General features: G+C 32.8%; 3 protein-coding genes across 5 annotated transcripts; 2 read left to right on the plus strand and 1 right to left on the minus strand.

Annotated features, from left to right (window-relative positions):
* The first annotated feature begins 538 nt into the window (after positions 1 to 538).
* LOC123918983 (40S ribosomal protein S17-like) lies at positions 539 to 1,262 on the plus strand. Its single transcript, XM_045971196.1, has one exon. The coding sequence runs from the start codon at positions 648 to 650 to the stop codon at positions 1,077 to 1,079; it is 432 nt and encodes a 143-aa protein (XP_045827152.1). The 5' UTR covers positions 539 to 647; the 3' UTR covers positions 1,080 to 1,262.
* Positions 1,263 to 2,722: 1,460 nt separating this feature from the next.
* Positions 2,723 to 7,763, minus strand: LOC123918987 (purple acid phosphatase 7-like). Of its 2 annotated transcripts, none has more exons than XM_045971203.1 (7): positions 7,421 to 7,763; positions 4,877 to 5,033; positions 4,165 to 4,272; positions 3,843 to 3,970; positions 3,436 to 3,564; positions 3,199 to 3,266; positions 2,723 to 3,107 (listed from the first exon to the last, which is right to left on the minus strand). In XM_045971203.1, exons 1-7 carry the CDS (start codon positions 7,625 to 7,627, stop codon positions 2,894 to 2,896), a joined length of 1,011 nt encoding a protein of 336 aa, XP_045827159.1. In that variant the 5' UTR covers positions 7,628 to 7,763; the 3' UTR covers positions 2,723 to 2,893. The 2 variants fall into 2 exon arrangements, with proteins under 2 accessions (XP_045827159.1, XP_045827160.1); XM_045971204.1 differs by lacking the exon at positions 7,421 to 7,763 and adding an exon at positions 5,130 to 5,261.
* A 6,805-nt stretch (positions 7,764 to 14,568) lies between these two features.
* On the plus strand, positions 14,569 to 23,239 carry LOC123918984 (multiple inositol polyphosphate phosphatase 1-like). Of its 2 annotated transcripts, XM_045971198.1 has the most exons (13): positions 14,571 to 15,390; positions 16,987 to 17,166; positions 17,352 to 17,439; positions 18,781 to 19,074; positions 19,322 to 19,480; positions 20,020 to 20,160; positions 20,300 to 20,356; positions 20,743 to 20,881; positions 21,942 to 22,046; positions 22,153 to 22,349; positions 22,517 to 22,558; positions 22,668 to 22,791; positions 22,900 to 23,239. In XM_045971198.1, exons 2-13 carry the CDS (start codon positions 17,027 to 17,029, stop codon positions 22,920 to 22,922), a joined length of 1,509 nt encoding a protein of 502 aa, XP_045827154.1. In that variant the 5' UTR covers positions 14,571 to 15,390; positions 16,987 to 17,026; the 3' UTR covers positions 22,923 to 23,239. The 2 variants fall into 2 exon arrangements, with proteins under 2 accessions (XP_045827153.1, XP_045827154.1); XM_045971197.1 differs by having other exon boundaries at positions 14,569 to 15,390; positions 22,668 to 23,239.
* The last annotated feature ends 1,525 nt before the right edge of the window (positions 23,240 to 24,764 follow it).

Below are 24,764 nucleotides of genomic sequence, written 5' to 3' on the forward strand. Positions count from 1 at the left end.
TATACTAAAGAGGAAGGCAAACAACTCTTAAGATAAGAGACAACACTCATGTAAAGACCAATAAAAAATGACCTCTAGCCAATGACAAAAACTATGACCGTCGACCGATCTCCCAGGTCTCAATTAAAATTCTATAATTTGAACAACTGAAAACCCGATTCAAATTTTAAAACTCGAGCGAGTGATTTATGAAAAAACAAGGGGCATGAAAGACTTAATCTTCTTTTGCTAGGTGTTTTTTTTGGAAGGAAGAGAGAGGAGGACTTATTTTTCTCTTTTAAATCTAAGTATGATTGTAGTATTATGCAATCATTTATCACATTCTTCTTTCAATTATTTTAATTTTTTTTTTGGTCAAGCTTAAAATATTGTTTACATATCAAAATATAGACCTGCCTCATTAAAATTCCCTCCAAAAAAAAAAATTTACTCGCAAATAATAACTTGGGGGTGTCAAAATCACTAAAAACAGTATTCATCAAACTGGGCCTAGACCCAATTATAAAGCCCAATCAATTCCATATATCTTCTTCGTTAACCCTCATAATCTCAGCCTCAAACCCTAAATCTCACTCTGTTCTCTTCCTTTTCTCCGCCGCACATCTCTTCCTTTTCTCCGCCGCACAACCGAGCTTGAGTTTTCAATCATGGGAAGAGTTCGCACCAAGACTGTCAAGAAATCCTCCCGTCAAGTCATCGAGAGGTACTACTCTCGAATGACACTCGATTTCCATACCAACAAGAAGATTCTCGAAGAAGTCGCTTTGATTCCATCAAAGAGACTCCGAAACAAGATTGCTGGGTTCTCCACTCATCTGATGAAGCGGATCCAGAAAGGACCGGTCCGTGGAATCTCATTGAAGCTGCAAGAGGAAGAGCGCGAGCGTCGCATGGATTTTGTTCCTGATGTGTCGGCGATTAGGACTGAACGCGTTGAAGTCGATAAGGAAACTCTGGAAATGATTGCTGCTCTCGGTATGGCTGAACTTCCCGGAGTTGTTCTGGCTGAACCGGTTCCGGTTCAGGCGGCCCCCTTCGGCCGCGGCGTTGGTGGTGCTGCTGGTGGAAGGAGGTATTAGGTTTAAGTTTAAGTTTTCTATTAATTTTTGTCATCATGTTGAGACTTTTAGTTTTGATTTACATTTGATGATTTTGAAACTGGTTTAAGTTGTAATGGAATTTATCTATTTTTATTTTGCTTGGTTTTGTTAATTCCCATTGAATCGTATGAATTTATAATATAGTTGGATTATTAATTTTGAGTTTGTATTATTTATTATTGGCTTCTGAATGAGTGTCTAAAAACTCTTGATTTATGATGATAATTAACCTGTTAAAATTATGCCCTAAATGAAACTATTAAAATTATTAAGTTTACACCATCAATTTAGTCATGAAATTATTAGGATTTGTGATTTGGTCTTTTTGAGCCTTGCAATTTTTTATTCATTCTTGCTGCTACTGTTAACTGGTTGATGATTTGTCTCTCTTAACTTCTGCGATTTTTATGCAATGTTTATAAGAAAATTGGGTACGAATATTACATGATATAAACCTTCTGCGATTTTTTTGATTGGTTACTGTTGTCTTTCATCTTCAATTAACACAGCCAAAGCCATTTTCTTTACCTCGTGTTCTTCGATCAGACACATTTATTCGGAATAATGAACCTTTCATTTCAATTTTGATAAACATTCATTGAATTTAGAACCCATTTACTAACTATAACAATGATTTATTTGCACCTAGTTTTATCTTTAATTCATCTTTTTCCTCCTCATTCTGAAGAACAAAACAAGTTGGGTCAATAACATAATCAACAAATTGGGACAAATTTTTTTGCAATAATAATCATCAAAGAGATCAAATCTAAGATCAATATTTAAACATAAAATCTTGATTTTGGCGTCGCAGCCTTCACCCTCCCCTGTTGCAAAGTAGCCTTCTCCATCGCAATCTGTATAGCTTATAGTGTTTGACTACTTTGTCGTGAAATTTGAATAAACTAAAACATAGAAACATTAGTTACCATTAGTGGCAATGAAACATTAGTTACCATTATCTGGATGAAAACTGGAGGGTAATGGAGGATAAAGCAATGAAGTGAATCTAGACTTCCAATCTTTAGGTTTTAAAGGTTACACCATAAGTCCAGAACACAAATATTATGAAAAGGAAACTAACCAAAAGGTTAGTAGAACAAATAGCAAATCACTTTGTCTTATCTGCCCCAAATTCTTCCACCAATAGAGTATAATAACTAAAATATTGCTACAATGGTGATGATGATCTTAATAAGACCAAACAAAATGATGGTAATAACAAGTCCAACAATTTTTAATGCCGTATGATTATAGGATAGTATTTTTTTTTTTGACTGCAAATAGGATAGTATTTATGAAGTGGAGGACATGGCCAATTGTTTGACCCTTCTAACTCAAGGACAATCAAGTGAGAATCCCCTAAACACTGATGAGGATATTTGCATGAACCACACGAAGCACATAAGTGGACAATTCTTGGAATCTGCTACTTTCGATTATGGCAGGTTAGATCAATTATCAATATGTGTATGAATGCAAGGCATGAAAACAATTTTCATTTCATTTTCAAGCACTTAGGTGCCATAGTGCAAGTTAAAGACAATTGTTCAAGAGAGTAATCTATTGTTTGATGGGGAAGAGTTTCAATTTTCAATTAAATACCAATAACTCACTGTCCCTTCAATTGAATGGCAAAGGGAATCTATAATCATAATAATAAGTCCAAGGTGCAAGAATGCTCCATTTTGGCATACAAATTTATAGTTCGTTTTTGGAACGACTAAAATATTTGTGGGGAAATATATATCCTCCACATAATTTAATCTATGTTTATTTTTAGCTTATGGTATCTATGCATTTGCTTTAAGTTCTTTGGATATGCTCCATGTATGCAAAACCTTGCCAAAAACATCATAGAATACAATATCTGCATTAGTTTCACTGATCTGCACAGACATGAATCCTTGCCCATCATAATACAACTTCAATTCTTCTGCATTCCATGGCTGGATATCACCCCTCCACGCCTTTGATCCGCCTCCACTTGTAAAAAATTGTATTCCGCTGCAATGTTTATGCAAACGAAGGAAGCTTGAATTACAGAACTGCGATGATATATGTTATTGTTAACCATTTACAAGTAAGAGATGCTTACCTCTCTTTGTCAATTATGTGCTCCAAGCAATGGTCATGTCCATTGATGTATGCATCAACTTTGTTTGACTGGATCAATAGTGAAGAAACTTTGTTAGATATTGTAAGATTATCATGTCCATTGATGTTTATATATATACTCTAAATCATTTTCATTGTCATGTAAGAAACATGAGTAATATTGAACTAATTTATCTAATGCATCAATATGAGAATGAAATGGGGTTCATTCATTTACCTTTAAGATGGGAAGAAGGAGCTCCACAAGCTCTTGGGTATTGCCATGGTGACCAGCAGTTTTGATGGTATGATGACCAACCACTATCTTCCATTTTGCCTTGGATTGCACCAAAGCTGAATCAACATCCTACAAAAATTCCATAATGTCAGACACAGTTGACAATTTCCCTCCTCATGATATGAAATATGTATTGATGCTAATTTAGTTTCATCAATTTAAAACAATGTCACAAGTTTGAATTTGCATATCTTATTTGTTTTTGAATCATTTGTTCAACTCCTTGACACATTATTATTCCTTACCATAGCAACTCAGTGACACTACAAAATCACAGTGGCTTACAGTGATTTTGACAAATATACCGTAATGCTAAACATCCACTAAATTTGTATGTTGTAACTAACCTTCAAGAGTTCTGCACGGTAAGATTCGCGAGGAAGCACACCATTCCAATCATAGGTGTGATCTTCTGGATCGGTAAAGTACTTTTCTACAAACGGAGTTGTGTCCACAAAGAAAAATTCTACAATTCCTAATCAAAAGAAAACACACAAAATGTTATATGTTTTAGTTTCATAAATGAATGTTTTAGTTATTTAGTTGTAACAAAACTGCGCAACATCATAAATGAATGTTTTTAGAGGACCTTAGAAATTCAGAATAAACAAGTTTTTTTTCTTTCTATAAAATATTCAAAATGCATTAAAATTTTAAAAGGATTAATACCTGCATCAAGAATAAAAGATCTAAGGCAAACCCATCTGCTATCTTTTTGACTCAGAATTGGGCTTAATTGTGCTTCAACATCACCTCTGTAGTCATGGTTTCCCAAAACTGCAGCCACAATAAAATGAATATAAATATTTTAGTTGGCAAAATTAATTTATAATATCAAAACACATGCAACGAAAATTTTAAAGCATCTACTAAAAAAGTAATAAAATATTGTTTTTGCGAACTTAATTCAGTTGTCAAGGAAATTACATTATGTATATAAAGGTCGGAGTTCAAACTCCATATGTTCAGCTTATTTATTTTAAATGTGAAATTCTATCCACTAAATTATTTGACAAAAATAATAATAAAACATTAATCATTCAAGAAGACCCCCAATTTTAATTAAGAATAAATTCTCTAGAACAATCGTTTACTAGATTTTATTTAGGTTTTTTTTTTGTCAAATAGCCACTAGCCTAGTGACTAGAAATTTCATCCTTAAGATGGATAAGTGAGATGTCCAGAGTTCGAATATCACCTCTTGCATATGTAATGCAATGTCTCTGCCCACTGAGCCAAGCTCGCTATATTTAATTTAGTTACCGACCATATTTTAAATTAACAGTGACCACTACAAATCGGATGTTATGAAAAAAAAAAAATCTATTCCAAAAAAAAACATTAACTGTTGTCAAATAACATTGAAGTTACTTCAATTTACCATTGTACCAAATCTTTTGCAAGCTCGGGGCTGTGTAGATATTGACAAATGACTCGTAGAATGCTGGATCTTCAACTCCTTCTAGACCATCTTCGTAAAAATTGTCACCAGTTGAGATCACAAATTCTATATTTAGTTTCTCTCCTACAATTCCCATCTGAAATTCAAGTAAAAAGGGAAACAAAAATCACATAAATTAATTATAAAGTTATGAGAAAGCCTTGTATAAACCTCCTTTACATAATGTCCTTACTTCTTAGGGTACTTTACATAACTATTCCGGTCCAACTTTTTTCTTTTTGGTAGAGATATTCCGGTTAGATTTATTCACCTTAATAATGAAATTCTAATCACTAAATTACTTGATAAAAAAATAAAAAATTTATAAGTTTATGTGATTTTTGTACACTAATAATGGACAACAATAGTTTTGTGAAAAAAGAAAAAAAAATGCATAATTGATTGAACAAGTAATCGACACGTAATGTTGATCCAAACAATTGTTGACCTAACTAACACGCGAGGGGTTAAAAGCAATTAGTTTGCAGATTAAAGCCATGTCCTTTTCAAAAAGGCTTATTTGTTGTATGCTCTATGAAGTACGGACATCGGATACGACACAGATACTGACACATCAATATCGATAAAAATTTGAAAAAATGACATAATTTAGTGTAATCATAAATGTCGGTGTCAGACACAGACACCGACACGTGTCTGACACGGATACGCCTAATCTGAGCAGTGTCGATGTTTCATAGAGTATGCTCATTTATACATGAAAAAGCTCTTGAATCATTCTAAGAGTACGTCTTGTGTGTTATATATTTATTTTTCGTCAAATATTTTAGTAATTGGACACGTACACTTTTTAAAATATAATGACGTACGTGTTTGTAATGTGAGTATATGATGATGTCCACCAATAATAGGAGATATCTTAACTTGTTTGAAGATGTGGAAAGCTTTATTTCACAATTTTAGAAAACATGTTTGTGGTTTATGTTTAATCAATAACTGATTTTTTTAACATTTAAAAGTATATTTCTCATATTATTCCCAACACAAATCAATAATTTCCATCATATTTGTATAAATATTATGTATTCTCATTGTCTAAATTTTTTATGATATAAACTAATTAATTAAAATAAATTAATTATATTTTGTTGCATTGATCAAAATTGAAATAGTAGCCACGATAAAACTAATTAAGTATATTTTTATGTATTCGTTAACATAAAAGGATTAGTATTTTAATTAGAAAAAAAATGAAGTACAAATATTTTAATCTGTATCCAAAATAAAAATCAATATAGATGCCACGAATATACTTGAAAATTCGAATATGCTACACAGAGAAAGCAAAAAGGAAAGAATATGCCACGCAACAAAAGTTGAATACCTTGCTATAATTATGTACACGTACAAAAGAAAGAAAATGTGCGAACAAATATTTGACAAAATCAATCTTTAGTTGGTTCAGTGGTGATTGACACTAGACTTATAAGTAGGACCATCGTTTAATCCTCTGCAACTGCGAACGAGAGAGTTAAGCGATTCAGTGAACCGAATACTGGTGGTGAAATTAATAAAAAAATACCGGACAAGACGATTCCTAGCTTGAACATGCATCATTGTTAAAACTCTTAGGAAAAATTTGTCATCCATTTTATGTCTCATAAGACTTGAAAGATCAGTATTTGTAATTGCGGCAGATGATATCCGAGTTACGTAAAAAAATACCGGACAAGAAAGTGTTGGTTTGCTACCAAACGTTAGTTGATTAAGTGACGATTGACGCTGAACTTGGTAGGGAGAACCACGGTTCAATCCCCCGCAACTACATTTGGGAGGGGACTAGAACCACTTGATGCCAGAACTCGTCCGAAACTCTGGACTATTAGGACTCCCTTCCTCTAGGAACTAGAGGGTGAAAAACAAAAAAAAATGATGATTTGCTTTCATATATTTTGAAATAGATACTTTTTTTTCTTGTGAGTTTTTTTTTTTTTTTGAGCAAACGGTTTTATTCCACCATGTGTCTTATGGAAATAAATTATTACATTAATTGATTGAGTGAATTTGATTAGTGGTTGCAAAAAATATTATGTTAAATTTATCAAATCGGATTTATTTCTAAACTAAATGGATCAAATTTAGGTAAATGGTTTAATATATTAATGAAACCTTTAGTAAAAAAAAAAAAAAAATTAGTGAAACCTATTGTCCATGTGAATTTAACTCACTTGTTAAAAGTGAATAAATGGAGTGTCCTGAATTCGAATCCGAACTCTGTACATATAGTGTCATGTCTCTATCAACTGAGTTAAGCTCACGGAAACACTTTAACGTAGAAATTTTAATTAATAGAATACTTAAAAAAAATAGTTTGAACCATAGGCTGACACAAACATTTACAGTTATACATATAGTACGTATAGACCAATATAATCATACAAGTTTGATAATTTTCTAATGAGAACAAATTAAAATGAAAAATAGATAATTAAAGATGGAATTTGGACTAATTAAATTACGTACCTGATTGGCGACATAAGATTGATTGTAATCCCCTTTTCTTCCCCAATCTCCAATGACCAGAAAGTTAAGAGATTGTTGGTTTACACGTTGGTGTTCCAACCTTGGAAGCTTTTCAGCAATGGAAGAATGATTTGCCAATAAGCACAAAACAATAACGGTGAAGATAAGAGAAGATAATTTGTGTTGGTTTAATAAGCATCTAGCCATGGCTTTCAACTCTTGAAAAGTTCTCTTCTCACACGGAGAGTTTTTTTAACCTTGTAAGAGAAAATGGTACTATTATTATATATAGAGAGATAGTGAGAGTTTTTTTTTTCCTTTCCCTTGATTTCATGATCGTATCGGTTAGAATTGAATTTGGATTCTTTCGAAATATTTGTAATTAATTAAAATTAATTAATTATCTGAACTTTAAAGTAGATTACATAACGTTAATACAATAATTGCTATCGTCCGTATGATAAAAATTTAATATATGAAATTGAAACTTCGTGAAATTTGTCAATCTGCATTGCATAAATTAGAGCCATTTGATCACTTTTTACGGTTGAGATTGATTATTGCATAAAATAGTGTGAAAAACAGTTGCAACATGTAATTCGTGTCCCTTCAATTCGGCCAATTTGTTATATATATAAAGTTTGAAATATAGTTTTTTTATTTTTATTTTTATTTAGTTCATAGATTGTCTCATCTATATATATAAATCCTAGATAGTTGTGGAATTGCCTATCTAAACCCTAATCCACAAACCAATGAAAACTTTTCATTTAGCCACATCATCCATTTACATCCATTTAATGTGGGGTACTAAATCTAATTATTATTATTATTATTATTATTATTATTATTATTATTATTGTTTTGGGTTATTATTCATTTTAATTTTTTTTGTTCATTTTATTATTTTGTGTATTTTATTGTTTTTTTTTTCAAAAAAGTTAATGTTTTTGCTAATAATCTTTTGTCCAATCTTTGTAAATATAAGGAGTTGGTCGATTGTCAGGACTACTTTCTAATGTTAGTAAAAAAAAATAGATAAAATAAAATTTACTAATGGTTGTTATGCCCTGTATGATTTTTATCATATTCGATATTTGAATATGAGTTAAGTGAGTTTATCTTTGCTGCAATTAGTTTCAAATTAATATAAATGTCAAATTCGATAATACAGTAGTTTTTTGGTAAGAGATAATGAAGTAGTTTATCCCACTCAGAATCCTCCAATGAGATTTATTATATAAATAAAAACTTATGTTTCAACATCGATTGTTTTTCATGGTCAATTATATGTTGTCATTTCCATAGTTATTTTGAAGAATGAGTTAAAGATATTGCTAATCAATGTTAATGAAGAAAATACCAAAGTAACTTCAAATGTGATGTGTAAATAAGTTTTTTAAATGTATAAACATCTATCTATATCTATCTATATTTATAATTCCTAGATAGTTGTGCAACCACTAATCTAACCATAATCCACGTCAGCCACTTATATCCAATTAAATCACTCAATAATGCCACATCACTTCTACTTACATCATTGTCATCTCTATACACTTTTTCATATGCCTACATTTATATATACCTATGACTTTTCATTATACACTCACTCAACTAATAATAATAGTTTTTACTAAATTATACGCACTAATTAAACTTTTATACTATATATTGAATTATAGTGTCCAATTAAGAATCAAATGCACAGTGTATGAGTATGACCACAAACCGTTTTCATAGTGACATGACAATTTATGGATTACCAACTTATTTTGGTAGATGCAATAGGATCCATTGTAATCTTTTCGAAATGTATAAATACATCTTAAATATCTATCTTATATTTACATCACTTTTATTATTATTATTATTATTATTATTATTATTATTATTATTATTTTGTTGTTGTTGTTGATGTTATTATTATAATTTTCATAATACTTATTGTTTCAATTTATACGAATGATTTTTTAACATTATAATATAAAATACCGCATAACACCCGTGCATCGCACGGGTGCGGGACTAGTTACAACTAGTTCTTATTATTTCCTTAAAAAAAAAAAACTAGTTCTTACTATTTTAAAATAATTTTTAGGTCATAATCACTATGAAAATTCATATACAAATGCGATTTTTCATTTAACTTCACATTTATTTACTAAACAAATACGTTACAAAGCTCAAGAAAGAAGAAAGAAAAGACTACATGAAGTTGTACCAAAAAAAAAAAAAGACTACATGAAGAAATACATTAATTGAAAATAGATAAAAGACGTTAACTAAATTAACAACTTGCAATTCTTTCTACTCAAAAAGAAAAAACTTGCCATTCTTTCTGCCGCAAGAAAAGAATTATGTGCTTCTATCAAAGAAAAAAACAAAAAAAGAAAGAAAAGAATTACGTGCACGATTGGTTAGTGATTACGGTTGAAGCTTTTGACAAAGATTCTTTCATGCGAGTATGTTTGGAAAGCACAATAAAGCAGTTTATAAATTCCATAAAAAAAGTTATCAAAGAAAGTCCCATAAAAAAACATTGGGTAAATGATCATTTACCCCCCTGCAAAATAAGGAAATTTTCATTTACCCCCTTGCACAGATTTTTTTTCTGTTTACCCCCCTGCAAAAAATAGATTCTCTCATTTCGCCCCCTGGGTGTACAGCAGGACAAGTGACTGTGCAAATTTGCTGACGTGGCTTGTACACATGGAAAAAAATCATTTATATTTATTTTTAAATTCCACGTCAGATAATTTTTTTTTCAAAAAAAAAAAAAAAAAAAAAAAAATTCATACAAAATTTAAAAAACGAATTTTGTTTTTTTTTTTTCTTTCAAAATTTTAAAAAAAAATTCCTAGAAATAATTTTTTTTTTTTCGTACAAAATTATTGAGTTTTTTTTTTCCTAAAATAAAATAAAAAACGAATTTCGTTTACCCCCTTGCAAAAATAAAGATTTATTTTCAAATCTTTTTGAATTAAAAAAAAACAGAATATTCGCCGTAATCGTTTGCTTCCACCGTCATGATTGTATTTGTCGTCGTCTTCTTCAATCGCCGAAATCATCTTCTACTTCATTATTGTCTTCTCCTTCTTTATATTTTTCTAGTTTTAGGGCAAATGGTTTTGATAGAAGGGGAAAACACCAATAAAACTTGTTTTTCTATTTTATATTTTTTTTTAAAATCTTTTTCTATTTTTTTTAATTCAAAAAGAATAACAAAAAATAAAGATTATGTTTTTTTTAATTCAAAAAGTTTGAAAATAAATCTTTAAAATTTTTATTTCGGAAATAAACTTTATTTCGGAGTAAATCTTTATTTTGGGAGAAAAATAAGAAAATTCATTTTTTTTTTATTTTGGGAGGAATGTTTTTTTTCGTTGGAAATTTTTTTAAAATCATTTGTATGAAAAAAAAAATTAATTTTTTTTGTAGGAATTTTTTTAAAAAATTTTGGGGAAAAAAAACAGAATTTTTTTTATTTTGTAGGAAAAAAATTATTATTTTTTTTTTTAAAAAATATTATCTGACGTGGAATTTAAAAAATAAATATAAATGATTTTTTCCACATGTACAAGCCACGTCAACAAATTTGCACAGTCACTTGTCCTGCTGTACACCCAGGGGGCGAAATGAGAGAATCTATTTTTTGCAGGGGGGTAAACAGAAAAAAAATCTGTGCAAGGGGGTAAATGAAAATTTCCTTATTTTGCAGGGGGGTAAATGATCATTTACCCAAAAACATTACTAGTAGTATAAGTTTAAGAAAAGAATAAGGTTATGTTTGGTAAAAATAGCGGATAATTGATAAGTTAGCTTATAGCGAATAAGCTAACTGGTTGAATTTGTAAAGTGTTTGTTATAATTAGCGTTGAACTAGCTTATAAGTATGAAATGATATAAAAAAAATATATTTAATTAATATTTAATTTTTTATGAGTAAAAAGATGGATAAAATTGAAAGAAAAAATGATAACCTATAAGCTACTTGAAAATAACATTTGAAAAATAAACTACTACATATGTCCCTAATTATAAGACATTGTTTGACAAAAATATACTATTCATTTACTTTATTTTGACCGTATTTTTTCAACAATATATAAATGTAAATATTAGCATATAAGATCTTGTTCAATTTGTTTTGATAAGTATTTTCAAAATATTAAATTTTTATAATTTTTACTAATAGACAATTAAAGATATTAGTGATCAAAATTGTGTATCGACGTACGTGCAGTGGTCAAACGGGGTCTTATAATTAGAGACCGAGGTAGTATAAGCTAGTAAAATAAGCTATAAGTTTTTTTAAAAAACTGTTAGCAAACAAAGTTTTTAGCTTATAAACTATAAGCTAACTTATTTGTCTTCCCAAACAGAATCAAACTCGTTTTTTTAGGAATTAATTAATGAAAGTATGATTGTATTAAAATTTGTATAGTCAATATTTTTTAAATATAAAAAATAAATTTTTTAATGCAAAATTTATCCTTTTTGTTTTATTAACTAGTGCTGATATTAGTTAACATCTATGTTGCACGGGTACTCCGTTTTAGACAGATTATCGGTACCGGGTACGTACAAGGTACCGGTACGCGTATGGTACTCCCATGGTACGTACTCTTAAATTACCGAGTTTTTTTTTTTGTTTTTTCATGTGGGTACACGCGTGGTACTTACGGGGTATGTGCGTGGAACTCTCAGGGTACACACGTGGTACATATTTCATCAAAAACTTTGTTTTTTGTAACACCTTCCAATCCCATTCTTTTTTTATTTGCTTATTTTTTTTAATAAAAATTTACTTTAGTTTAAAATTAGAATCAATTCAGTCTCCTTCCCTTTTTATTTATTTTTAAAAGTAGAGTCGCATAGTCTTACTACTACTCCTAATTTCCTAAACGTGTAAAGCGCAATATAACTACTTTTAAAGTTTGCTATTTTTTATGTTTAATTATTTGTTTTAATAATATAATTTTATTATTTTAAGTATACAACTATTGATGACGTATCGTCACACTCTCATAATTCATGCTTATTTGAGGAACATTAGACTTATTTTAGAGGTTTTTAAGCAATAAATCAAGAGAAATCAACTGAGAAGCAAGGTTACTTGGAATACAAGAAAGCAGTAAAATATGCAGGAAATTTTTCAAGTTAACTACGCTGGGGGCGTGACCCATCACGCGCAGCGTAATTCACTCACCAGAGAGACCAAAAACCTGCTTCAATTACGCGCGGCGTGGGGACCTGTCCACGCGCGGCGTAATAACCTGACCAGAGAAGGTTCTTCACTGTCATCATCACGCGCGGCGTGATAGAGGTTTTGAACAACGTCGGGGGTGTGGAACCAATCACGCGCGGCGTAATTAGTTGTATTGAAGACCAGTGGCCTCTGCTTTGATCACGCGCCGCGTGATGCAGTTACACGCGCAGCGTAGTATGAAGAAATGCAACCACGCGCGACGTGATGGATCTGACGCGCGGCGTGGTTGCAATTACTATATATAGAAAAACCATTTTTCTGGAAAGGGGTTCGAAAATTCTGCAGTTCATCACCAATTTCTGAGATTTTGGGCGATCAAGAAGGTCCGATCCTGCAATTAAGTGGATAGCTTCAAGATATTCAGCAAGATGGAAGCAATTGCCATGGAGTTGGAGCTTGGAGTGAATCAAGAAACTATGAGGAACTAATTTCCTCATAGAGGTAGGATTTAGGATGAACTTAAGATGTAGTAATCTCGTGTAATCTTGCTTATCAAATGTGAATCCTCTTGTAAGTGTTATTCAAAGCAATCCCGAGTTTAATGCTTTACAATTTCTGATCAACTTTGCAATGATCTTAGTTTTTAATCACATATGAGAATATTGATTGAAATACTGAACTGAATGCATTGTGCACTTGAGTGTTTCCGGTCGAGAGATTGAAACATAGAGTGTAGCACATGATCAACGCGTTTTCAAATACTTCGATGTCGGTAGCTTTCATCCGAGAGATCGGAGGAGTATCGACAACGGATAGGGTGAATTTATCAAGAGATTGAGATTCACCAATTTGTTGATCTAGTTGTAACACTTGAGTGATTCCATTTGATATAATTGCTTGCATGTGATGATTATAGCTTAAGTGATTCCGATGATCCTACCTCGCTTGTTTACAATTGAATTCGCAACGTTTTCTTACAATACCGAACTACTCAAACAAACCCCCGATATGTGTGTTCATTTTAGTATGTTTATAGACATGATTTCCTTGTTACAATCGCGCAATCCCTGAGGATCGATAACTTTTTATTACTCAATTGACGGATTTGTACACTTGCAAATACGCAATCAACTATATTAAAAAAAATTATACGAACGTATCCGTACCTTAATTTTTTTAAAAATGTCGTACCACGTACCGGTACTGTACCTGCACCTATGCAACATAGGTTAACATGAGCCATAAGTTTATAGCACTAAAAAATCCGTTCACCTTATGAAGCGGTCAACTATATCATTTATTTTGGAATGGACGTAGTACACCTTAAAATTTATAGTTTATTATTTATCTCTCAATTTTACCATTGATAACTTATAATTGAAACCGAAAATAGATTACCGATGAAATACAACCTACTCCAAAGAGGTGTATCACATTTTGAGTCTCGTATATGCGTGACTGGTTGTAATTTTGATCTACACAACATTTAGTTTTTGATTTTCTAGTGATTGGTAAAGTTCATGTGGATGTAATGTAATGAGATGGTTGAATTTTAATTGTACAATGGTAGATAGACTCATGCTATTCAATTTATTGCATCCACTCCTCGTAGTAAATGGTGAAAGAAAATATAAACTACTGTGTTTTAGCTTCAAAAATTCTAGTGGCAGCCGCGACACGGACGCTACTAGCATCTCCATTGTGTCTGTTGGCGGACTCTACATCTTTTTTCAATTTAATTTAAATTTTTAATGAGCCATTAAATATAGCACGTCTGCCTGGCAGACGTCACTGAGTTGTTGGGAACTGGATCCTCTCCTTCCCTAACTCTCTCCTTCTCTCTCCTTCTCAAAATCTGGACAGTTAGATCAATCCCATGGTTTAAAATTAAAACAGAATAAATTAAAAAATAAGACAATATGCTTCTCAATATGCTTCTCATATCGTGATTGTGTATTCGACGACACCACCACCAACCCCAACTTGGACGATTCTTATTCACTGTAACTGGAATGCAGCGGCGGATACACGGTGTTCGGCGATGCAACGGCAGTGTTCGACAATGAAGAAAAAATGCACAGGACAGGTTTGCGGCGGTAGTCGGCAATGAGCGGCGGGTTGCCGGTCTCAGAGATCGATGTTGGACGGTATTGTTGAGTTTGAGAAGTATGACAATTGAAGATGAAGATCTGGCTGCAAGATCTGGTTTTTATTACTGTTTTTAGTTTTTTCTTTAAAAACAAAAACTTGTTACAGATAGCAGTAAAACACATTGCAAATTAATTTCACAATGAGTAATGAGAGATTTTGTGAATGAATCCAGAGATTGCAGCCACTAAATTTGTTGTGGAAGATTTTCAAAAAAAAAAATTGTTGTGGAAGATGAAGGGGAAAAGGTTTGCTGTGAAAAGATGCAGGGTATTTTGTTTTGGAAGAATCCTCTCATCCATTAGATTGATCTAACGGTTCAGATTTGGAGAAGGAGAGAGAAGGAGGTAGTTAGGGAAGGAGACAATCCGGATCCTAGTTGTTGTTGCCTTCTTCTAACCTTCCACCTTCTTCGACACACCCTCCGACGAGGACGGCGAAGACCAACCCGACCACCACATCAGAAGTTTCAACGTAACCACACAATTTTGACCTATCCTTCCATCTCCTTCCTTAATTTTCCTCTTTTGTTCATCCCTCTTTTCCTTCCTCACCGTCGACGGCGACGACCACCGCTACCAAAAATTATTGCACGAGTTCATCTCTTCAAGTAAGTTTATTCTTCTTCTTTTAATTTTTTGATTCATCGTTGAGGTTGACATTGCTACTTGTTGTTGTTAGGGTTCTTTTAATTTTAATACAAATCCTGCGCGTGTGTGTGTATTGTGTTTTTGCTGCTGTGTTGTTGTTAATCTTGCGTGTATATTGAGTTAATCCTGTGTGTATATTGTTGTTTTAATACAAATCCTGCGCGCGCGTGTGTGTATCCTGCTGTGTTGTTGCATCTTTCCAATAATAAAATTTTCAGATTTAGGTCCCTTTATCTGCAGCAAAAGTAACCCTAATAACATTTTGGGAATTTTGGATTTATCAAACAATGAATTAAAGGGTGAGTTGCCTGATTGTTGGAATAATTTAACCTCACTATGATATGTTGACCTAAGCAATAACAAGTTGTCGGGAAAGATTCTGGTCTCAATGGGTGCCCTTGCTAACATGGAGGCTTTGATTTTAAGAAATAATAGTTTGAGTGGACAACTTCCTTCCTCATAGATAAAGTGTTCGTTTTGAACTCTTCTAGTGTTGTATATTGCTGCTATGTTGTAGTTTAGAAACATGAAAGGAATAGAAACATGAAACTGAACCAAATTGAATGCTGCTAAACTAGAGATATACAATAAGATGCATCAGAATTGAGAAAGTAGATAAATTACCGGAAACAAATATTCATAGCAATCTATTATTGTTAGCATACTGTTCCAAGAGAAAAGAACACCATTGCCAAGAAGCCAACAAACCACCAATGCAGTAAATCTTCCCTGTTAATACCAAATAACTTTTAGATTAAGAAATAATACATATATATTTTATTTACCTAAAGTAATTAATCAATTACCTATATATAATATATATCACCTCAATACGTGGTGGAGGCTCAATTTCAGTGTCAACCATGGCTACCTTAGATGAAATCGGATTGAATCAGATGTTTCTTTTAGTTATCCAAAAACTGAACCAAATCGCATGCTATTTTTTCTTTGCATCGGATTACTTTTTATCTGATAGCCGATACAAACTGAACCGCGTGGACTGCAAGACATTTGAAAAAATTAAAATAAAAAACACATACACACACCCGAGGGCTCTTACCCAAAAAAAAAAAAACCCAAGGGCTTAACACTACAAAGTTGAAAAATTAAACATTTATTTTTTTACTAAAAATTAAACATTTATTTAATATAAAAAAGGAAAACAAATCACGGTAGGAACTTTATTTATTTATTTATTTACAAGAATGAGTTTTATTTAATATAAAGGGTGGGATGAGTTTTATTTATTAATTTAGAATGAGTTTTATTCTACAAAAGGTTAAAATGGGAATTTTAAGTAATTTGTAGGGGTAGGGGGATAATTTTTTCATTTCCTTGTAGTGGTCAGTAGTTACTATCTGCACCATGGCCTTTAAGCCCATGGTATGAATATTGAATCGGGTTGGACAACTAGACCCGATCCACGAAAAGGAAAAATGGGTCTCTTCCATCGTCATTAAGGAAATGACGTCACCTTTAAGTTAATTTATTGAGTAAGAAAACGTGGAGCCATAACAATGAAAGTATAAATAACTAACTAGCTTTCGGTTCTGCAGATACGATACAAAGTGCATAAACGCGTGCGTGATAGAGAAAATGGCGAAAACAATGACTCTTTTTGTTCTGCTAATATTGTTCCTTTCGGGTTTACACTACTCATACGCCGCTGAAGATGAAGAAGAAGAAGAAGAAGTAAAAGCTTTCGATGTTCGCAAACATCTCTCCACTGTCTCCAGGTTTCTCTCTTTCAATTCCCCTTTCACAATCAACCCAAAACCTTCGTTTTCCCTTTATTCTTCACCCTTATCTTCTGGATTTTTTGTTGCGTGTGTTTTTTATGAGAATTTTGAATGTTTTTAAGTGTTACCTTATCAATTTTTTGAAAATGTATTCAGAATTTGAGGTTGATTAAATTGCGTAGGTATGGAGTTGTGAAAGACATTACTGACAATAACTTTATTCCTTCTAAAATTCCTGAAGAATGTACTCCAATACATTTGAATCTTGTGGTAATTTTCTCAACTCTTTAGGGTTAATTATTTCATTAATTATGGTAGATGTATGTTCTATACCACAAATTTACCTTTGTTTTTGTAGTTTTTCGTAACGGTTTTTATGTTTTATGTTGTTATTATACTGTTTGGATGGGAAATTTATGACTGTTGAAATGAAGGGTTAATATTTCCTAGACTGTTGAAATGAAGGGTTATTATTGATAACTGTTGGGCAACACTTCCTTGACCAACTGGAAGAGTATGGTAAGCCTGGTGGTTGGAATGATTATTGTTCAGCAAAGATTGGTGGTTGCATTTTGAGGCGTTGCCTTCTGTTGTATTGAATTTTTTGGGGGTCTCTATTATGGGTTGGTTCTGGTTGGCTTTTGTTTGAGTGGTGTTAAGTGTGTGTTGTTTTGTTGGACTGGTTTGCGATAAGCCTTGTGTTAGCATTGTTCATTTCTTTCTTTGGTGTTGGTGGTAGTGTGGTGTGTGACCTTGGAGAATTTTCATTGGTTAACATGTTGTGATGCTTCATTAGGTTCGGTCTGTTTCTTAGTGCCTTGGAAGTGGCTTTTCCATGTGATTAGTGCAGGCCATTGACTGGACTTGGTATCTCACCCTGCTATTAATATTATACCTTTATATAGATACATCTCTATAGTTTTTTTTTTTTTTTTTTTTTTAGTTTTGCTTGTTCAAAAAAGCATCTCTATAGTTTTGAGTCAAATAAAAATAAAATAAAAGACGTCTCTATAGAGATTCAAGTAATGAATATCATGTGCATTAGAAAGTCTTCAACTATTTGTTTTTTGACAAGGAAAGTCTTTAACTATTGATCAATGCCATGATGCTCTCTATAATAAGATGGTAAATTTAGTTGCTAGTCGGTGTTTTGAGACTTTGAAAACCTATAGATGGCTAGCTTGTGCCTTACTCGAGGATGTAATTGTATCCAGTCTTATAGTATATATAGTACTAATAGTAGGCTCCTGGCCAATATGGTATAGGTGCCATGTCGGCACTTGCAGAAAATAAGTGGTGCGTGCATCTCATATGAATGTGTTAAGAAAGTTGAGTAGGAATCGTAAGAGATTTGGTCTCCTTAAGCAAGTGGTTTTGGGTTTGTTTTGTATGGTGTTTGTATTTTATGGGTTCTTGGTTTGGTGTGCTGGTTGTTGAGATTATATTGAGCATAATCATAATACCAACTTGGATTGTGTATTTTTTTTCTTGTTGCTCAATTAGCATTTCTTATGCCAGTGGGGTTGTTTACTTAATATAATATCTCTTTTTCCTTTGCAAAAAAAAAAAAGGAAGAGTATGATAATTGATATTGCTATGTCACATTCCCAGGCAAGGCATGGAACTCGTTCTCCAACGAAGAAAAGGATAAGAGATTTGGATAATTTATCGGCTCATCTGGAAGTTCTTATAAGGGATGTGAAAGATCGACAATTGTCTTTGGATAAAGTTCCTTCTTGGCTAAATGGTTGGAAGTCTCCTTGGCAAGGAAGGCTTAGGGGTGGTGAGTTAATTAGAAGAGGAGAGGAAGAATTATATGAACTTGGAATCAGGATTAGAGAAAGATTTCCAAGTTTGTTTGATGAGGATTATCATCCAGACACATACCCTATAAAGGCAACTCAGGTGAGTCTATCTCCACTTTTTTCCTTGTAGGTAGATTTGCTCTTCTAAAATTTCTATTATCTCGATGAACATAAGTTGTTTGTCACTAATAGTTTTGGAAGAGTTGGGAAACATTGGTTCTCAGTCCCAAAGGGGGAAATATATGGTTGTTGTTTTGAATTAACAAATGAATGCTAAGACATCAAGACATGGATTTGCCTTTTGATATTTTTTGAAAACTTATGCATCTCTCTTATGTGGAAAATAGATTCCCAGAGCATCAGCTAGTGCTGTGGCATTTGGAATGGGTCTTTTCAGTGGCAATGGGACTCTTGGACCTGGGCATCACAGAGCTTTTTCTGTTACAAGTGAAAACCGTGCTAGCGACACCGTGCTGAGATTTCATGATTGTTGTCGTAACTACAAGGTACTGTTGTAGACATTGTTAATTTCTTAGGCAGGAGGATTTCTAATGTAAACGTTTCACGTGTATCTAACACACTTAAATGTAATCATGGACTAGCCATTTTCATTCAATTTAGTGTCTATTTGCAAATATGCTTCTTATGCATGATTATAAAGTCACAAACTGCACGTGCCACTTTTTCTGCCGGGCAAATATTGAAGGCCGTGTTTCTATGTTCCTTTCAGTGATAAATTTGCTTCCATTTTGCTAGGTGCTTTCTGCTTACAATTTTGTCTGTCCTACCATTGCAATGGAGATTGACATATTTAATTGAAATTACCATATTTGTCTAATGTTAGGGCCTTCATAGGTTGAATATGAAAACTCTTTTGTGTTTAAAAAGGCTATAATTAATTACTTATTGATACATACATTTTAGCTCTAATGCTCTATTGATGTAAATTGGACATTTTGTGATCTTCAGTATTCTTAAAGGTAGTGTCTATAGTTTATTTCCGGACATTTTAATGGTTATAAAATTTCTTTGGTTATGAGAGCAGGATTTTAGGAAAAGTCAGGAACCTGCAGTTGATAAACTTAAGGAACCTATCTTGGATGAGATTACATCTGCGTTAGTTGGGCGTTATGGGCTGAATTTTACAAGGCAGATTACATCATCTCTCTGGTTCTTATGTAAACAGGTGATGACATTTATTTATTCCCTGCTTCTTTTGATTTTCCGTGTTCTTTGTTCACATATAATCGTTTACGAGTGTTGTGGAGATCGATTATTTTCTTTTCTTTCTTTCTGATTGTCCAATTTGTGATTGTTTTTGACAGGAAGCATCCTTGTTGGATATAACTGATCAAGCATGTAGTCTTTTCAGCCCATCTGAGGTACTTTTTCTAGTCATGATCTTTTAATGTGATAGGTGATCTAATGGTTGAATTTTTCCTCTTTACTGTCTGTAAATATTATTTAAATAAAGTAAAATTTAAAAGATATCAGGAAAGCACTTAATTTTGACCTTATAATATAAATGAACCAAGTCGCTCCATGATATGATGTGTCTGTAATATGATAATTGACTACAAAGAAACCAAAGTAGTAAAAGCAACATGTCATTTTTCATGCCGAATGCCTAGAAATTAGTGATGGTACGTAAAAAACTAGTTTAGCTCTCATACATATAATCAGGGCCTGTGTTGAGCTTATGGCTGAGTTTTTTTGAAATACGATTGCATGCTGCGTGCTTATTATATGCTAAATTCTGTGTACATAGGTTACATTGCTGGAGTGGACAGATGACTTGGAAGCGTTTATTCTGAAGGGTTATGGTAAATCAATAAATTATAGAATGGGGAAGCCATTACTTGAAGATGTTGTTCAATCCATGGAGCAAGCTATTAAGGCTAAAGAAGGTAGTTTTGCATTTTTAATATTGAGGTTCTTGCTTGTCACATCCTTTAATGAAGCTTCAAATATTTATATATGGATTAGCTCTTAGATAAATCATGCTTGTCTTGTTCTTAAACACCTTAAAGAAGGATTTGACTCCTCTAAAGTGAGAATATCAAGAGTTTATACTGTAACCAACCACCATTGATTTGTTATGCATGTGCATGTAATATGAAACATTGATTTATGGCTTAAATATGAAAACAGTCCCTGCAATTATGTCTTGTTTTGATTTTAGTCCCTGTAAAATAAAAAGTTTGATTTTAGTCCCTGCAACATCTGAAAACTTTTAAAAGAGTCCCTTAGCTGAATTTTTTGATGACATGTCCCATTTTTTATGATTTGGCAGATGCTGAGTAGGATTTGTTGATGATATGTCCCATTTTTTATGACGTGGATTAATACATGAATTTTTTCATTTAATTCTTAATTTAAAAATTAAATTTTCCATTTTCCAGAAAAAGAAAATTAAAACGTTTCATATTTGGCAGGGACTGTTTTCATATTTTAGAGTAACTTTAAAAGATGCATGTCAGATTTCTAGAGTAACTTTAAAACGTTTCTTGCTTTATAAGAAAATGGAACATATTGATTTTAATCTTTTTGACGTTTGCCGTGTTGTGATATGCTAACTGCTGGGATAAGTATTTTATTTATACGACAAGTTTTAAATCTTTTTTTACTGAAGTCTATATTTCGTGAACTATGCATTTTTTTTTTAATAACGGTGTTCAAATTCAATGAACTTTTTTGTTGGCTATAGTCTTTATGGCAATTGTACTGATTCTTAAAATTTTAGCTAGTATATAATTTGCTTATAGTTTCAGTATAACTGACTGGCTTAAATACATACATAACAACCTTTTTGTCAATGTTTATGGGATGCAATCCTAGTTAATGCAAAATTAGCAAGTAGAATATCATTACTTCACTAATGATTGTTTCTCTCTTTGGAGGCTGTATCTTGAATATGTAGCAATGTGAAACTTTGACCCATTTCTCTTTTTTTGATTGCTTCTGTAGAAAAACATGTTCCTGGAAGCTTTGAAAAAGCAAGACTTCGGTTTGCTCATGCAGAAACTGTAGTCCCATTCTCGTGTCTGCTAGGTTTATTTCTTGAAAAGTCTGGTGAGGCTTCTATAGTCTTTTCTTGAATAAATTTTATCAATTTCTATTTTTGTTTTATTGCAAAGTAGTGGGGGAATGTGTTTATGAGTGTGTTCTCTTTTAACAGAGTTTGACAAAATTCAGAAAGAGAAACCTTTGGAGCTACCTCCAAAGCCTCCACAGAAAAGAAAATGGCGGGGTAGCACTGTGGCTCCTTTTGCTGGTAACAACATGCTGATCCTATATAGTTGTCCTGCTCCAGACAAAGCTAGAAGCAAGCATTTTGTGCAAGTGCTGCACAATGAACACCCCATTCCAATGCCGGTAAGCTTTTGTAGTTCTTGTAAAGTTTATGCTGTCAGTTATGTTCCAATCGTTTTAATGTGAGTAGCTGAATTTGGTTCAGAGCTTGTAGAATTTCACTGCTAATTGTTTAAAATATTATGATGACGTGCATTAATAACACCATTTTGTTGTGTTATTGGCTTCAGGGTTGTCATGGTTCTGATTTCTGTCCATTTGAAGTATTCAAGGTGTGTCAATATAATCCCACTCTATTGCACCAATTGATCAATGTGCACGATTAATTTGGTGTCATTTTTATTCTACTACTATTCTTATTTTTGTGATTTTTCTCCACAGGAAAAAATAGTTGCACCTCATCAGAAGCATGACTATGATACCATCTGTAATGCAAAGCCAGAGCAGAAGCCTACGGGCAGCAAGATATTCCAAACGTTTCAATGGCTTTCTTCACTAGGGAAAGGTGACAAGTACCCCAAAGATGAATTTTAGTTTGTTTTCTGGAAAGGAGACTGAGTTCAATTCTCACGTTCGTTTTCCTTGGCGATACCACTTTTTAACAAATTTTCAGGCATAAGCACCATTTTCTTCTAGCTGAGGACCAATTTTACATCAATTTCGCTGCCTGTACAAGAATGCATTTGATATTAAGCTTGGCACTTGAGCAGTCCTTGTTTGTTGTTTGAACTTGTAACACCAGAGAATTTTAGAGATGGAAAGTGTAGTTCTAAATATCATTTTCCTTTTTTCCTTTAACAGTTCTCAGTACTCAACTAATTCCACAGATAATGTAGGTTGTAGTTTCATGTATCACACATTTGCTATTTCATTTGTACACTACTGAACTACAGTTTATGTTTTTCCTTTTGGAATAGTAGATACTAAACCAGCAAGCAATCTTAATTATCCGACTTATTGTGTGCTGAGTAATTATATGACAGCTTTGGATAAACAGCACTGCCGCTATTTCGTACAATAGCTTTTAACAAGAAAATGCGCAAATATGTGACTGCAACGGGTAGTTTCCCCTCTCCCACGTGCTTACTAACCCGCATCTTTGAGTTTTCATGAAAACAGTAACTCCTGGTTCCAACACTCAGTTGAATAAAAATTGCTGCACTTATCTCTCCCACTAACCATATCTCTCTGTCTTGCAAAACACTTTAATAAGTTGCCTCTATCAAGACCACACTAGTTGAACAGTCTGTCTTTGTTGTCATTCTTATCAATCCTGCAATTGCTGCCACAACTCCTTCCTTCGTTGCTACAAGCCCACCTCAACCTATGAACCATCATTACCTGCCCCAACTGTGGCGATTTCAACAAATTTTGCCTGTGCTTAGTTTGTTTGACTTACAGCTTAAGTATCTTGTTTATTTGTTGTTTTTATATCATGATGATATAGACTATAGATTATGAGTCTAGGCAATTGATTTAGTTTTAGTCTTTTTAAATGCACTAGTGGGAGAAAGATGTGCATCTTTTTATGATGAAGAAACAAGTAAAGGAAGTGCAAAATATATGATGATAACTTAGATACAATATTTGCTTATGAAAATGAAAATCCTAGCGCATAGATGACATTTACCTCTTATGATGAAATTATCGATTATCACACTAATTATGCTCAAAAGTATGTAAGCAATTCAAGGAATCCTTTAAAAGACATTGATATTCTAAAAAAAAAAAAAAATCAATCAACTTGACATTTACATAATCAGTGACTATATATTTCAGTTTGTGTCCAAGGAGCTCATGTTTGAGTTTGCCAAATATGCCTGGTAGGAGAGTTTTTTTTTTCTGAGACAGCAAATAAATAAATTTATTTATTAATATATCCATCCTATGCACAAGAAGTGGCAAGGAGGAAAGAAGAAAACAGCAACAGCTCCTGTCATAGCAGGAAACAGAACACCAACACAAACTATACAAAGACGTCAAATAATAAAATCAAGGCTCGACAGATACAGCACACAAAAAAGTAAGGCCAAACAAAATACCAACACAACCAAGCCCAAGAACCCCTAATCCCAAAAGTCGCAGAACCCGGACTTAGAACACCAGAACAAAAAACCAGGCACATAACAATGAGAACCGAGGCCTGCAACAATATAACCGCATTACGAGCAGGGAGCCGTTACATTGACACCAGCACCTCTTACATTATCCTCTCAGTAACCAAAAACCTAATCACTCGGATATATGAAATAGAATTCATGATACCACAGAAATAATTCTTGGGCAAACTAACATCCCTATCCTTAAAATGGTTTAGCAGTATCACTTCACTCCAACTCAGAAACAATAGCAGCAGAGTGGTTCCATTTTTCAGTACATTATTACCGCTATATTTTGATTCTCCGCAGCTGTAATTCCACTGTCTCCGCAGCTGTAATGATCTTAGTTTTTAATCACGTATGAGAATATTGATTGAAA

This window comes from Trifolium pratense, linkage group LG3 (assembly GCF_020283565.1).
Source record: "Trifolium pratense cultivar HEN17-A07 linkage group LG3, ARS_RC_1.1, whole genome shotgun sequence".
NCBI lineage: Eukaryota > Viridiplantae > Streptophyta > Magnoliopsida > Fabales > Fabaceae > Trifolium > Trifolium pratense.